Source organism: Delphinus delphis, chromosome 3, assembly GCF_949987515.2.
Source record: "Delphinus delphis chromosome 3, mDelDel1.2, whole genome shotgun sequence".
Taxonomy (NCBI): Eukaryota; Metazoa; Chordata; class Mammalia; order Artiodactyla; family Delphinidae; genus Delphinus; species Delphinus delphis.
Genome location: NC_082685.1, coordinates 18,881,407 through 18,898,197, shown reverse-complemented (window position 1 = coordinate 18,898,197; position 16,791 = coordinate 18,881,407). Strand labels below are relative to the sequence as shown.

Genomic DNA, 16,791 nt, shown 5'->3' with positions numbered 1-16,791 from the left:
AAGAACAGTTCTTCTTAACCTTTTGAAGATCACAACCTTTAAAATTCAGTGAAAGTATAATAACCTTTTTCTAGAAAAATTCCTAGGCACACACAGTTTTGCATAGATGTAGGATTCATGAAAACCAGATTAAGAAACGCCCATGTTATACAAAGCTTTCGCATATAAACATTTGGCATTCCAAGTATAAATTTCTTCTCTGCATTATTGCAGATGTATAGGGAACTTCACTGTGTAACACTTTGTTAAACCAGCCCTAGTTTGTTTATATTTTAGGAAATATAGTTAAGACTTTTTAGGAAGTCAGATTGGTTCTCAGGTTATTTTTGTGGTTCTCAGTAAGTACAGTTTTTGGAATGTTACCTTGATGATACAGAGTTTGAAAACTTAAGGGAAAATATTAACCTATTTCCTGGATCTAGAGAGAAACTAGATAAAAACCTTTAGAGTTCTGTGTACCAGAGGTTTTTAACTCTTTGATGAGCCAAGAGTTGGAATAACCTACCCTTTCTACTTCTGTTTAATAAAGCCAGAACAGCCAGTGCCGCTTCCCAGCAGTGGGGTTGTGAAGGGTAGTTCTTTTCTTTGCAGGAGACACCAATAAGATGTCCTTTTTAAATAAAGACTATAAGTAAACCCACTCATAAGCGAAAAGAATATAGATGTGAATGCCATGGAAGGCCAGCCCACAGACTGCTTGGAGTACCCACGAGATCTTTGGGAACCACTGCTCCATATTTCTAAGCCTTTCTTTAAGAATGAGGGACACAGCCATGCAGAAGTGACAAAATGAAGAAGAAAGGTTATAAGTATGGCTAGTCCACTTTACTGTCATTTAAATTAACAATTTTTAAAACCTATGTCCATGTGCGATTTTATATACATCTTTTTACTACATACTTTTTGGTGGCCACACTTCTCACAAACCTCAGGACTTTTAACTGGAAGAAATGTTTGGGCCATGCTTTCCTTGCAGCTTTCACCACTACTTCCACTAACCTTCTCCACTTAGTAGCTCTCTGGCAAACCTCCTCCTGCTTCACTTCCTTGGGCCAGTCTTGGCTTACACCTCCGTTGACGTCTGCTTCGTTGCATTTGAGGGAAATGTTGACATCGATTTGACATAAGCCTTCTCCCCAGAGTGATTTCCTCCCTTTCCTTTGTCAACAGAAGAATGGTTTATTATTGCCAGTTTTGGCCTCCTCAGTGCTCTCACACTCTGCTACATGATCATCAGAGCCACAGCTAGCTTGAATGCTAATGAGTAAGTAACCAATTGTTTCTTGGATTGCATGTGCCAGATGATCCCAAGAGAATATGTAATTTTCATAAAGATCATGAGAATTGCCTTCTACCAATTTCATACTGATCCTGATGGGATCATACCTAGGAAAATAGTTTATTTCATGAACAGTAACACTGATTGGGAGTTCACCTTGCTCAGCAACAACTGCTCACTTTAGAAAAGATCTCAGGGCTTTCATTAGCCACAAGCTTAGAATAAATCAACAATGGAACAAATGCCAAGGGAACCAATACAGTCGTAGTATTTGGAGAATGCCCGTGTCCTAATCATAGACAGGATTAGCCCCACTTCGCTGTGTGCTTATCAGACTTTACCTGGAGTCTTATCTACTTAGCTTTTGGTGGAGTACTGGCACCCTGGCCTATGGTCAAAGGAACATGGATGTTTAACCTGCAAGAAAGAAGCAGTCAGAAAGACCTGTGACTTCCAAATATTAGAAAGACTGTCAGGAGAAAAAGAAAATAAGCATAAACTATATTTCCATAGGACAAAATGAGGACCAAAGGGTAGGTTACAGGAAGGCAAAATTTCGCCTTGGTAAAAAGAAGAACATCTGTCAGCAAGGCTGTTTACCAGTGAGATGGTTTGCCGTTGGGGTAGGGAGTGCTCAGGACTAAGAATGCAGGCGGAAGGAAGCTGGGTGTTGTCAAGGCTGTTGTCGGTAAAACGTTTTTCAGAGGATGGAAAATTGGGCTGGGTAACAGTTGAGGTCCATTTTGATCCAATGGTTTTCCAAGAGTAGCTTTCCATGGGGGTAAGATAAAGAAAAGGTTTTATTGGCTTTATTTATTTTGCTTAAAATTTTTGGCATTTACTGTAGGATACTATTCAGTCCTTTCTTTTAAGGAGTATTCATGAAAACTAATTCAAGATGAAAGCATCCCTGGGACACTGCCCAAATTTGAACCTGAATTGGTAGAATTCCTGTGCTCTCTATATTCAGTTATGTCCTGGCATTTTAATTGATTGATAACAACCAACCAAGCTCATTTAATTGATTTAATTAAATACTCATAGTCCAACTGGAGAAACAATGGGCAAGTAACCTCCACTTCCAGTGACATGATTGTATTACCTCTAACCTGATCTTTTGGCTAGATACTTGTAAGAAGTACCCTTTGGCATCCTTGACATATTATATATTGGGAGGATGTCATGTCAGTTGGCATTCTTCAACCTGCAGATAAATAGCCTCAGCCTCATCCAGCAGGTCAACAGCTAGCTGCTTCTGTTGGGCCCACCTGATGCAGTTTTACTTCAACATAGCACAATGTTAATTGCCCAGATTCTGGAGGCAGGCATACCTGGACTTGACTCCCTGCTCCTCCATATTTTTCTTGTGAGACCTAGGCAGTTATATTTATCTGAAGCTTATTTTAGTCATCCATAAAACAAGAAGTTAGGAGTACATCATAGGGTTGTTGTGAGAATTAGCATATAAAGTGCTTAGCACAGTGCCTCGTACATAATAAGTGCTCAATAAATGTTAGCCAAAACAATTCCTCTGCAATTCTTTCAGAGTTCTATGAATAAGATGGCCATCTGCCTTTATCCTTTGGCAAATGAATTTAATTTTCTTCCATGAAGTAGAATACCGAATCATAAGAGCTCATGAGTACCTGTAATGCAAACCTCAGTTTGGAGAGAAATATTTATTTCACCTGCAGTCACCTCTTTTGTTTACTCCCATACCAACCCATCAAACTAGATGATAATGTAAGCCCACTTCTTTAAAATTTCACAAAAGAGTGAAAACAAATCACAGCAAGTAGCTGCACACTGGGCACTTTTAGAGAATTATTAAGTAATTTAGTAGTCACCTTACTGCCACTCAGAATCAGCCAGGTGCTCAGTCCATGTATCAGATATTTTAGAGAATGCTCAATAGACATGTTACCTATTGTAAGTTAGAGTTCCGCTCATAAATGCCTGCATGACTCAGAATCTAAGTCATAGATCTTAGATCCATGTCTTAGTCCATCCCTTCTCCCATTAGCCTTTGTAGAGGGTTGATACTACAATTGTTCATTTGACTATTATTTCTGTGCCTTCAGTCAAAACCACTCTGAAGGACAATTTCCGTGATTCCATGTAGAGAGAGAAACAGAGAGAGAGAGAGAGAGAGAGAGAGAGAGAGTGTGTGTGTGTGTGTGTGTGTGTATACACACACATATGGATGCATGAAAGGATGGTCACCAAAATATTAATGGTGATTATCTTAATTTAGTACAATTTTGGGTGATGTTTTGCTCTCCTGTTGTGCTTTTATGTGTTGATTTTTTTTGTAACTGTAATTACTTAATTTTTTTAAAGACCCTTTTAATTGTAGGGGATAAAAAAAATAATAGCCAGGAACTCCCTGGTGGTCCAATGGTTAGCACTCTGCACTTCCACTGCCAGGGTCTTGGGTTCGATCCTTGGTCTGGGAACTAAGATCCCACAAGCCGTGCAGTGCAGCCAAAAAAAAAAAAAAAGATAGCCACTCTTACTCAATGTCTCTTTCCCAAAAATGTTGATGAAAAATTCCTGTGTGGTTTAATTCCGGAGAAAAGTTTATTTTAGCAGATAAATTTATAATTATTCTTCATTAATGAAGTCTTTGAAATCTATCTTACCTTTTAACTTTTACCAAAAAATTACAATCAAAGTGAGATTGCCTTTTCAATTTAATTGCTCTGTTTCAATTTTCTGGGTAACCTCATCCATTTGTAAGATAGTCTTCTGTATAAATAGATTCTATCTTTTCACATTTTAATGATTTGTTTGGAAATTAGTAGTAAATTCCACCTTATGCTTTCTATCTACTGTTATAGTTTACTTTTCTGACAGTGTTACACTGATTGTATTGTGATGTCAATAAGACCTTGACCCAGTCTAGTCACTGGTGAAACCCTGTGGGCAAGATGAAGCAGTACTGGCCATATATAAAGGCAGGGCTGCGGAACCCAGGCAGGTCCAGGCCTCCATGGGTTGCTGCTCCACTAGGGGTGAAAGCACTCCGCCTCCCTCACTACGCTCTGCGTGTTCACTCAGGGCCTAACTCAGAGATCAATGAAAAGTCCATGTATCTGGGGTCACCCCCTTCTATCGTGATGAAATACTATTTATGTAAGTACTCAACCATGACTACAAACAAATCTACTGAATTTTGAGACTTTGCAAATTTAAACAGGATAGTAGTCAAAGAGGCAAATAAATGTAAGTTAAATATATTTATACATATTAGCTTCCCTAACACTTGTTGTACCTAAGTAAGCAACATTATTGAATTTCAGTTCCCAGAGGAGGTTTTCTGCTCTACTTCATTATTCAAGCAAACCTTGTTAAATCCCAACATTTACCAGCTTACATTTATATAAATCCATTTTTCCCTCAACATAAAAAAGTAAATGTTTATTTGAAAAATAATATTTGTTTTTATTTGAGGAACAAGTTATAAGATATGTGGATGATGTAGGAGAGATTTTGAGTCAAATGGGAGGTTCAGCTAGGTATTCTCTACAGCCCTTTCTTAGTTCCTGGATTCTGATGCATAGAAATCATGTTCTGAGATTTGCAGAGGATTGTAGCCCAGGCATTCAAGATTCAGAACAGTCGCAGGAGGAGGAAATGAATCTGATGTGGTTAACTTGATGAAATAACTGGAACAAATATGAAATCCTGTAGCATAACTGAAGACCAAGAAGCCCTAGCTCTGCGGCAGGTCATTGGGCTTCAGTTGTCCACACCAGTGTTCCCCTTGAGCTGTCCTCCTCTGAGGTTAGTGGTAGAAATTTTTAAGCCAGGTCAAAGGAACTGATGTTTCTATTTTACTCTCTACTCAATATTTCTGAATTGTTTTGCTCGGACTCTTTAATAGGACCGTTGACATATTTCAGTATGAAAGAGTCTGAAAACGTAATCATTTCTATCTTAGGGATGCTTACCTTAGAGGAGACTGGGGTGATGTAAGAGGTGTCCCCAGGTATTTGGAGGACCGCCAAAGATGAGAACAGCTACTGTTTATTGTATGCCTACCAAGAAATTACTCTTGTTTTGGGCTCTGTTACTACCCACATTGCCCCATTTAATACTCATAATGGTCCTGTGGTGACTAGCCAGTGCATACAGAGGGTGATACTTACTGTGTAGCTCTGGAGATATCTACAGGGAGGTAGATTTCCATTTCATGTAAGAAAGAACTTCCTGCCAGTCAGAATTGTCCATCCCTGACATGGGCTGTGTTGAAAGCTAATGAGCTTGCTGGGACCTGCGTATTCAGACAGAAGTTACAAGTCTGAGCTGTTTGGAGGCAGATCCTGAGTCAGGTAGAAGTTCTAAGACTCCTTCTAGTTCTCAGAGTTCCTCTTGAATTGTCTGTCCTAAATGGTCCCTTCCTAGGAGAGATCAGAGCCCAAGGAGAGGGGTAGGGGTCTCTGCTGGCTGCCTCTTTTAGAACCTTCAGGGTCAAAAGCAATGTTTTGTTTGTTTGTTTGTTTTTAACTTATTTATTTTTGGCTGAGTTGGGTCTTTGTTGCTGCACACCAGCTTTCTCTAGTTGTGGTGAGTGGGGGCTACTCTTCGTTGCAGTGTGCGGGCTTCTCACTGCAGTGGCTTCTCTTGTTGTGGAGCACAGGCTCTAGGTGTGTGGGCTTCAGTAGTTGTGGCTCGCAGGCTCTAGAGCACATGCATGCTCAGCAGTTGTAGCACTCGGGCTTAGTTGCTCCACTGCATGTGGGATCTTCCCAGACCAGGGCTCGAACCCATGTCCCCTGCATTGGCAGGTGGATTCTTAACCACTGTGCCACCAGGGAAGTCCAAAAGCAATGTTTTTAAAACTCTTTTTTTAACCATCTCCTACTGTAAGAAATACATTTTATATTTTGACCGTGCCCCCACATGTATAACTGAAACAGAAGTTCCACAGACATTTTCCTTACTACATCAGTATTCCTTGATCTATTCTTCTCTGTGCTTTTTTGTTGTGTTGTTGTTAATGTTGGTCATGAACTCCTGCATTGATTTTATGATCCATTAATAGGTTACAGCCTGCAGTTTGAGAAACACTGATCTAAAGATTTTTGAATTTTTAGTTTTCAACCTAAAAACTTTTGCTCACACTAGCACACATCTCTGATTGTTTATTTTCCTGAGACAGCCTTTTTTGTAGCAATACCAGCAAAGATTTGCCCCCAGTTTGATCATGAATACTCTTCTTTGTCTTAGTATTTAGTTCTTTTAGCCACTCTGAGCCTGAGATATATACACAGAGGAGTACCCTGAGGCCCAGAGGGGCTGAGTGACCCCCAAGAAATGCCATAGGAAGAAGGGCATGGGATTCAAGCCCAGTATTTCTGGTTCCAACTCTTTCCTTTACACTGCTTGTCTTTGACTACTCCAGAGAGCCATTTAAGGGCTCCAAATAATGCGGATGAAAAAGATAAATTTGGTTTTCTAAAAACATGGTGACAAAAAGAAGATTACAGCAGCAGAAGCCTTGACTGGACTTCTGTCTTTGACAGTGGTCAATCTTTCACTTTTCAGAAGTGCCTTTAATGTTTGGCTGCATAGTTGTTTATAATTTCTTAGGCAGAAGAAAAAAGTAAGCTTAAAAATCTTTATTTGCCCATTGAAAGTCCTATATCCAGTTTTTCAGAGGAAATGTTATAAAAACAATGTGTTGTCTTAAATATGACCTACAATAAACAAGTGTAGAGCCCTGTTTGCAGTTTCTGTGAATGGCCTTCATACCCAGCCTTTCATTCATTAGGCACCATCTCCCCAGTGTTTGAGGCACCAGGCCTTGCCCTGCAGGAGCCCTGGGGAAAGGGAAGGGGGCTGCACTGCTCAGTGCTCTGCACTGCGGTGCTGGTTGAAGTGACGGAAGAGCCAGGGAGTACCTGCGGACCCAGCACAAGATGACAGGAGTATCACACAGACACAGGGGAACTGCTACTTTTGCCCTGAGGGAGTTGAAAAAGGCTTCCTGGAGGGAGTGACTTAGAAATCAGGCCAGACATAATTAAAGCACAAGGTGGGAAAAAGCAGAGCAGGTTCAGGGAGTTGTGTGGTTTGACGTGTCTGCTGTAGGTGGTGGCGACAGTAGGCAGACTACAGAATTTGGACTGTTTTTTTGTAACTAGCAGGTGATATCTAAGGCTTTTCAGCAAAAAGAAAATTGCTGATGGCTGAGAAGTTCCTTTCATGGTAGAGACTGGAAGCAAGAAGGTAGGTTAGGTGAAAATACAGAGCTGAAGGAGAAAGTCAGGATGATGGGGAGGAGATAAAACAGGAGATGCTGGAGAGTTGTATGTTGACCAAAGATTAAGAGGTTTGAAGTATGGGTCTGGAATTCTGCCGGGAAAAAAGAGAGCAGAATTGAAGATATGATGTGGGAACCATAGAAATGAACCAGATTCTGTAAGGGTTCAGGAACTAGGGCAGTCCCACAGTGCCAGGCTGCAGAGGGGGCAGCATTAGCCTGAGGGTAATGCAGGAAACTTCCAAAGATGTCAGGTACCTTCAGGCACCTGATTTAGGGACACACACGCACGCACGCACGCACGCACGCACGTAAAATCTGGGGAATTCCTGTAAGAAAGCCTTACATCCCTGGGAGTCTGTACTCCTCAAATCTTACTTCAAAATAAATAATGACATATTTGTTTGAGGTATAAAGCAGGAGCATATTGTAAAGACAGCAGCTACAGATTTCAGGGCACTCAGCATTTAGAACATGTGTTCAAACCAGGAAAAGTTGTAAATTGTACCACAGTTGTCCCTGCATTTTTAAACAAAGTGCTGTTAACCTGTACTTTTCCCTGCCTTCCTTTTGGAAGTACTAACACACTTTTAAGTGACTGAGCCACTTGACCTCAGATCTATAGCTGCTGAGTTCAGGAAAATGCTAGTGACTTACTGGCTTTACCCAATTGGTCTGGGAAATACTTGGGGACAACCCCAGGCCACCATTCAGTTAGGATTACTTTCTCTGTTATTTTAAAACATTGACAACTACCCGTTAACTAATTCTTGACCTCTCTTTTTTCCTTTTATTCCATAGGGTAGAATGGTTTTGAAGAAGGAAAAGAATGCTTTCTGACTGATTGCCTTGAGGGAAAAAAGAACCTATTTTTGTGCATCATTTACCAATCATGCCACACAAGCATTTATTTTTAGTACATTTTATTTTTTCATAAAATTGCTAATGCCAAAGCTTTGTATTAAAATAAATAAATAATAAAATTAAAAGACTGTGTTGTTGCGTGTTATTCACCCACTTGTGTTTGGAAGGCTGATTTGGAGATCACATACCCAAAGTTCATTTGTGTGTGTTGCAGAGACAGAACATGCTCGTACTCCCCAGGGGAGGAACAGTGATGCTGTTTCTTTTGGTCTTTTCACATTGGCTCCTGTTGTGCCCAGGTAGGACCCAAGTGTGGGGACATCCTGTGTGGTGATGCTCCCTCGGGCCCTGAACTGAGTTGCTCCATTTTGTTTTCTTCAAGGTCGCCATTCACTCTCTGATAATTTCTTGTTCCTTTGTCGGTGGTTGATCTGACTCCTCTAGAACGTCAGCTCCACAGCCACAGGGACATTTAACTGTGTCACTTGCCACTGTATCTCTGGTACCTAGTAGAGTACTTTGCACATAGTAAGTGCTCAATAAATATTTGGTGGGATGAAAGCGTGAGTGTACAAAAAATTTTCCAAAATACATAACTGATTAGTAATAAATTATATCTGTCCGAGATTTTTTTTTATGTAGTTTGTACTGTATTCTTTTAAAAACAGTGAATTCTGAAGTTGGATGAGAGCAATTTTACATGTATAAATGAAGTTTTTTTGCATTACTTGTGAGGAAGATGTTGAAATATTTTATGTTATATGAATCTTATGCTTGAAGGGATTATCAGTATGTGTAAATGTGCCCAACCTTCCACCTCAGCATACCTGAGAGTTGAGAATATTCCCACTAGTAGTAATAGGTCCACTACAGTAGTCAATACTCAAATCAGTAGGGGTTGAAGATTCTTTTCTTTTTTTTATTGAGATATTATTCACATACCATGAAATTTACCCTTTTAAAGGGTAAAGCCACTGCAGTGGTTTTTAGTATGTTCACAAGGTCGTACAACCATCACAACTATCTAATTCCAGAACGTTTTTGTCATCCCAGAAAGAAGCCTCATACCCATTAACAGTAACCTCTCACCCCTGCCAGCCCAAAAACCACTAATCTACTCTATGTGTCTATGGATTTGCCTGTTCAGGACATTTTGTTTGTTTGTTTTTTGTTTTTGTGGTATGCGGGCCTCTCACTGTTGTGGCCTTTTCCGTTGGGGAGCACAGGCTCCGGACGCGCAGGCTCAGCGGCCATGGCTCACGGGCCTAGCCGGTCCGCGGCATGTGGGATCTTCCTGGACCGGGGCACGAGCCCATGTCCCCTGCATCGGCAGGCAGACTCTCAACCAGTGCGCCACCAGGGAAGCCCTGTCCAGGACATTTTGTATAAATAGAATCATACAATATGTGGCCTTTTGTGTTTGGCTTCTTTCACTTAGTATACTGTTTTCAAAATTCATCCAGTTGTAGCATGTATCAGTACTTCGTTCTTTTTTGTAGCTGAATAATATTCCATTGTATGGATATATGCTGCATTTTTTTCATCCATCCATTGATGGACATTTGGGTCGTTTCCACATTTTGGCTTTTATGAATAATGCTTCTATGAACATTTGTATACAAATTTTTGTGTGAACATATCTTTTTAATTCTCTTGGGTATATCCCTAGGAGTAGAATTGCTGGGGTATATGTTAACTCTAAGTTTAACTTGTTGAAAAACTACCAAACTGTTTGCCAAGCATCTGTACAATTTCACATTCCTACCAGCAATGTACGGGTTCCAGTTTCTCTACATCCTCACCAGTGCGTATTATTTTCCTTTTTCTAAAAACTTATAGCCATGTCTAGTGAGTGTGAAGTGGCACCTCACTGTAGTTTTGATTTGCATTTTCCTAGTGACTAATGACGTTTCACATCTTTTCATGTGCTTGTTGGCTACTTGAATATCTTCTTTGGAGAAATGTCTATTTAAGTCCTTTGCCCATTTTTAATTGGATTATTTGTCTTTTTGTTACTGAGTTGTAAGAGTTCTTTATACATTCCAGATACTAGGCCCTTATCAAATATATGATTTGCGAATATTTTCTCCTATAAGTTCTCTATTCACTTTCTTGATAGAATCTTTTGAAGTACAAGTTTTTTTGTTTTGGGGGTTTTTGGGGGGGAGTCCAATTTGTCTATCTTTTCTTTGGTTTGTGTTTTAGGAGTCATATCTAAGAAACCATTGCCTAATTCAAGGTCACAAAAACTTTCAAGAGTTTTATAGTTTTAGCTCTTATATTTAGTTCTCTCATCCATTTTGAGTTAATATATGTATATGATGTGAGGTAGAGGTCCAACTTCATTTTTTTTTTTTTTTGCATGTTGGATATTTATTTGTCTCAGTACCATTTGTTAAAGAGATTATTCTCTCTTCCCCAGATGAATGGTCTTGGCACTCTTGTCAAAAGTTAGTTAGGCATAATATATGAATTTATTTCTAGACTCTCAGTTCTATTTTATTGGTCCCTATTCTGTCCTTGTGCCAGTATCCCATGGTATTGATTACTATTACTTTGTAGTAAGTTTGAAATTGGGAAGTGTGGGTCCTCCAGCTTTTTCACGATTGTTTTGGCTATTCAAGGCCCCTTGCATTTCCATATGAATTTTAGGATCAGTTTTTAATCTCTGCAAAAAAAGCCCCCTGGGATTTTGATAGGAATTACCTTGAATTTGCAAGTCATTTTAGGTAGTAGAGTCATCTTAACAATATTAAGTCTTCCAATCCATGAACAGGAGATGCCTTCCTATTTATTTATTTAATTTCTGCAGAAATGTGATTGATTTTTGTACATTGATCTTTTATCCTTGCAACCCTGCTGCACTCATTTACTAGCGCTAATAGTTTTTTAGTGGATGCCTTAGAATTTTCTATATACGAGATCATGTCATCTGCAAATAGAGATAGTTTTACTTCTTCCTTTCCAGTCAGGCTGCCTTTTATTTCATTTTCTTTTTTTTTTTTTTTTTTTTTTTGCGGTACGCGGGCCTCTCACTGTTGTGGCCTCTCCCGTTGCGGAGCACAGGCTCCGGACGCGCAGACTCAGCGGCAATGGCTCACGGACCCAGCCGCTCCGCGGCATGTGGGATCTTCCCAGACCGGGACACGAACCCGTGTGCCCTGAATCGGCAGGCGGACTCTCAACCACTGCGCCACCAGGGAAGCCCCATTTTCTTAATTGCCCCTGGCTAGAGCCTTCATTAGTAGAATGTTGAATAGAAGTGGTAAAAGCAGACATCTATGTCTTGTTCCTGATCTTGAGGGAAAAGAGTTTAGTCTTATCACTGTTGAGTATGATGTTAGCTGTGGGATTTTCACTGATGTCCTTTTATCAGGTTGAAAAGTTCCCTTTTGCTTCTAGCTTGTTGAGTGTTTTTATCATAAACGAGTTTGGGTTCTGTCAAATGCTTTTTCTGTACCTGTTGAGATGATCGTGTGGTTTTTGTCTTATTTTATTAATATGGTATATTATATTAATTGATTTTCATATGTTGAACCAACCTTACATTCCTGAGATAAATCCCAGTTGGTCATAATAGGATTATGTTTTTCTATGTTTCAGGATTCAGTTTCCTAGTATTTTGCTGAGGATTATTATATCTATATTCAATGAGGAATATTGGTCTGTAATTTTCTTGTGATGTCTTTGTCTGACTTGGTATTAGTGTAATGCTAGCCTCATATAATGAATTATGAAGTGTTTCCTTCTCTTCTGTTTTTTGAAAGCGTTTGAGAGGAATTGGTGTTAATTCTTAATTGGTGGAATCCACCAGTAAAGCCATCCGGTCGTGGTCTTTTCTTTGTGGGAAGTTTTTTGATTACTGATTTACTCTCTTACTTCTTATAGGCCTATTCAGGTTTTCTATTTCTAGTTAAGTCAATTTCAGTAATTTGTGTCTCTCTAGGAATTTGTCCATTTCATCTAGGTTATCACATTTGTTGGCATACAATTGTCCATAAGATTCCCTTATAATCCTTTTTGTTTCTTCAGTGTCAGTAGTAATGTCCCCTTTCATTCCTGATTTTAGTAATTTGAGTTCTTTTTTGCCTGGTCAAAGATATATGCACCTAACACTTATCCATGGTTTAGCTAGTTATGCCTTGCTAAAGGTTTGTAAATTTTGATCTTTTCAAGGAATGAACTTTTGGTTTTATTGCTTTGTCTATTTTTCTATTCTCTACTTTATTAATTTTCACTCACATCTTTATTATTTTCTCCCTTCTTCTTGCTTTGGGTCTCATTTTTTTTCTTCTTCTCTTAAGGTGGAAGATTATGTTATAGATTTCAGATCTTTCTTTTTTAATATAAGCATTTACAGCTATAAATTTCTCTGTAAGCACAATTTCACCCATCCATAATTTTAGTATGTTTTGGTTTTTATATCATTCATCTTAAGAGTACTTTCTAGTTTCTGCTATGATTTTCCTTTTGATCCATTGCTTGTTTAAATCCCACCTATTTGTGAATTTCCCAAATTTCCTTCTGTTATAGAGTTCTAACTTCTTTCCATTGTGGTTGGAGAACATACTTCATATGATTTCAGTCATTTTACTTATAGTGAGGCTTGTTTTATAACCTAACATATGGTCTATCCTGGAGAATGTTCCATGTGCAGTTGAGAAGAATATATAGATTGTTGTTGCTGGGTGGAGTGCTCTATAGGTCTAGTTGGTTAATAGTGTTATTTAAATCTTCTCTTTCCTTCTTTATCTTCTATCTAGTGTTCTATCCATTATTGAAAGTAAAGTATTGAAACCTCCAATGACTGTTGTTGAATTGTCTATTTCTCCCTTTGATTATGTCTGCTTTTGCTTCATGTGTTTGGAGGCTCTCTTGTTAAGTGCATATGGGGTTAAAGGATTTTTAAAAGCTGCACAGGTTATTCATTACATCATTATTCATTGAGATTCACTGGTTCAGTCGTCCTCCTGATATTTCCAGCCAACTCTAAATGCTAGAGAGTTAAGCTCAGTGTGTTTGATCTTACCCTCTAGAATGGGTTCTGTTGCCTTGACATTCTCCTTAATACCTACAAAATGTTTTTCACTTATTAGTATTTTCATCAATTAATAGTATAGTTCCTCCCTGCCTACCTTTATCCAGTGAAAATCAAATTAGTTGTTCCCGCTCCTCTATTTCCCATTTATGATGAATTGTTATTTTCCTTCATCAACAGTCAGGAGATGTAGGACTATTTAATGGCAATGTTACTGTTTCTATTACTGTTACTTTCACCCTTTTCACATTATTTCAAGTCCTAGCAGAGAGTAAGACTAAGAAAAGTAGGTGCTGTTCAGACCAAATACAGACTTTTTACAAAAGCTAAGAAATAAAATGAGTGAATTACTAGGATAGGGCTTTCCATTAATCTTAGGGAAGATTTGCATCATCCATTGAAATTTGAACCTTCTGTTTTGTGGCTTTGAGATTGAACTGACATTGTCAAGTTTTTACATCTCAATTATTTCATGGTCTCAGTGCTCTTTAAAGTGTGGGATTTGTTCCTTAGAACCAAAGTTAGAATTAGCATCAAAATACAGTTGCTTATTTCTTCATGGGCATGGTGCTATCAACTAAGAAATCAGCTTTATGAATTGAAGCAATGTATGAAATTGAATAATTCTTGTTTACTATTTTAAAAATTATTGAGTGATCAGAAATTAGTCTGGAACAGATGTGATATTTCAGAGTTTTTAAACCCTTCTTGGACAGACTTTTGTAATGCATGAGGCATAGGTTGTTTTGTTTTGTTTTTTACACACACACATATAGTATTATTCAAGAGTATTTTATTTCAAGGAAGCCTCAGTGTTTACAATAGACCAGAAGCTGGTAAGAATTTAGTCCAAAGAGCCTCCAACAGGAATGCAGCTTACCTGATCCTGCCTGGCAACTTCAGACCTGAAGAAATTAAATCTGACTTCTCTTTGGCCAGCTGGGTTGTAACTTTAGGCTTTTTAATAGTTGAGAAAAGATCCTGAAGGTTCCTTGACTTTTTATCTACCAAATTATTTGGTTATGCTAAATTCCTTATCAAGACAGTTTAAGAATAGAACTTAATGGCAACAGATAATACAAAGAATCCAGTTGAAATAGAAACTGCCATTCTAGATCTCTGCTGTGAAGCTGGGCAGGAGAAAACTTAACTATAGCTAGCAGTTCAGATCACAGGATGTGCCAGACACCATGCTGAGTGTTTTATATACATTATAATTTTCATCTTGGCAGCATCCCAATGAGAGAAGTTATAGCTCTTCTCTTACAAATTAAGAAATTGAGGCTTAGAGAAGGTCAAGTAACTTGGCCAAAATGACTCACCTATTAAGTGGCAAAGTCAGAAATGAGACCCTGGCAGCCCAGGGTTATTGTTCCTAACTGCTGGCCACCCTTCATCCATGAGACAATTGGGCCAGTATTTGTTAGGTTGTGCACAGTTTTTTTTTTGTTGTTGTTGTTGTTGTTGTTGTTGTTTTGCAGTACGCGGGCCTCTCACTGCTGTGGCCTCTCGCATTGCGGAGCACAGGCTCCGGACGCGCAGGCTCAGCGGTCACGGCTCACGGGCCCAGCCGCTCCGCGGCATGCGGGATCCTCCCGGACCGGGGCAGGAGAGTCGGCAGGCGGACTCTTAACCACTGCGCCACCAGGGAAGCCCTGTGCACAGTTCTTGTACTTGAGGAATTCAGAGTCTCAGGAGAAAAACAGGAAAATAAACAGAGGGAACTGAAGGGAAAGCTTTATATATGCACACATATTATATATATATATATATACACACACCAATATATAGTGTATGTATTTATTTGTTTTATATATAGTGTGTGTGTATCACAGAAAAATGGACAGAGTATATATACACACACTATGTTTTTAAAGTTAATGAATAACCACAATAATAATAGCTAACCTATAGTGCTTACTATGTGATAGGCACTCTTCTAAACATTTTGCATATATTAACTCATTTAATCCTTGCAACAATCCTATTATTAACCCCATTTTACAGATGAGGAAACAAGTTTAGAGAAATCCAATAACTTGCCAAGGTTAAAGTGCTAGTAAGTAGCTGCAGCTAGACTCCAGTGCATATAGCCTGGCTCCGGTGTCTGTTCTAACCCCCTTTCTGCTTTGTCTCTTAGAGAAGCTCACCAAGTGGAAGGTAGGTTACAGGGCATGCTGACCACAGGACCCATGTGTGCAAAGCATAATAGTAGGAAAGTCTGAGAAGTGTGATGGGCTTGGATTTAGGACACAAGCAGGGCTGGTGAGAAGAGTTTTTCTAGAGCTAGAGATGGCGATGCTCTGCACAGAGCATGGGCTTTCCAGTGGGGAGCCATGAAGAGGCTCGTGCATTTTAGCAGGTATGAATTAGAGGCAGACTGGCTCCTGAAATTAAAATACTGGGGTCACTGAAGAAAGCAGGTAGAGGTGCTGGTTTAGAACATTACAGCTTAGAAGCTACCTTAAACAAGCCAGCAGGTAAGAAATGGGATGAAAACAGTTGGGTCAGTGACAAGGGGAAGATTCTAGAAACCCGTAAGTAAGGAGACCTCTAGGAAGAATTCACTCAGTGCAGCAGAGCTTTATGAGTGCATTTATGCTGACTCAGAGTACAGCTCAGAGAGGAGTTTTGAAATTGTCTTGGGGAAATACTTTCTTTACTGAGGAGTCAAAAAGCAGGTATAAATAACAGGAGCTAGGGTAGCAGCTAAACCTGAGTTTGACCTGAGCATAAGAAAGGGTAATGGCAAACCCAGGTGATGAAAAGATGCCCAAGATGGGTGGGCTATATTGGTGGCAACAGCCTGGCCATTCTTTGATGAGGCTTCAAAAAACTGAGAAGAAATCTAGTAAATCTTAAAATTATCCAGTTCCTTTTTCAAGAAAGTTCCTTTTGAGGAAAGTGTCAGTCAGTCTTTCCTAATCAAGGGAAAAGGGCTTTTCTCACCCTGGGTGAGGAAGCTGAGGCACCATTGCCCTCTGCCTTAAGGGGGTGCCTCTTCCTGCTCAGGCTGCCCCAAAGCTCAGGGCGAAGTTGGGCGCTTGGCCAGAGGTGGACCTGACCTGACCCTTCCTCTGGGAGGCTTCTTGCCTCATGACCTCCATACACACACGCTACCACACGTGACTAAAACAAGAACAGCCTACACACGTGGGCAACGAAGAATGTTCAGAATTCAAGGCACAAATGACTTAATTTCTGTCCCAGAAAAGGGAGTTCTCCAGCATTTTGCTTTTGGTCACAGGCATATCATAACTATAGTGTAGGGAAGTTGTGTCTTAGCAGGTAGGGGTAGTTTATAAAGGCAAAAGACAAAGTGTAGCCCAAATTACATTTGAA

General features: G+C 39.5%; 1 protein-coding gene across 3 annotated transcripts in view; it reads left to right on the top strand.

The window, feature by feature from the left end:
• RNF130 (ring finger protein 130) overlaps positions 1 to 16,791 on the top strand; it is a 130,709-nt gene that overhangs the window by 99,234 nt on the left and 14,684 nt on the right. Inside the window, exons 8-9 of one of the 3 annotated variants that reach the window (XM_060008248.1) lie at positions 1,171 to 1,264; positions 8,349 to 8,536. The exons of 1 other annotated variant lie outside the window; for it this stretch is intronic. In XM_060008248.1, the coding sequence (XP_059864231.1) occupies positions 1,171 to 1,264; positions 8,349 to 8,364 (110 nt within the window). In that variant the 3' untranslated portion in view covers positions 8,365 to 8,536. Of the gene's footprint in view, positions 1 to 1,170; positions 1,265 to 8,348; positions 8,537 to 16,791 lie in introns of those variants that run through there. One more of the 3 variants, XM_060008250.1, reaches the window with a different exon arrangement.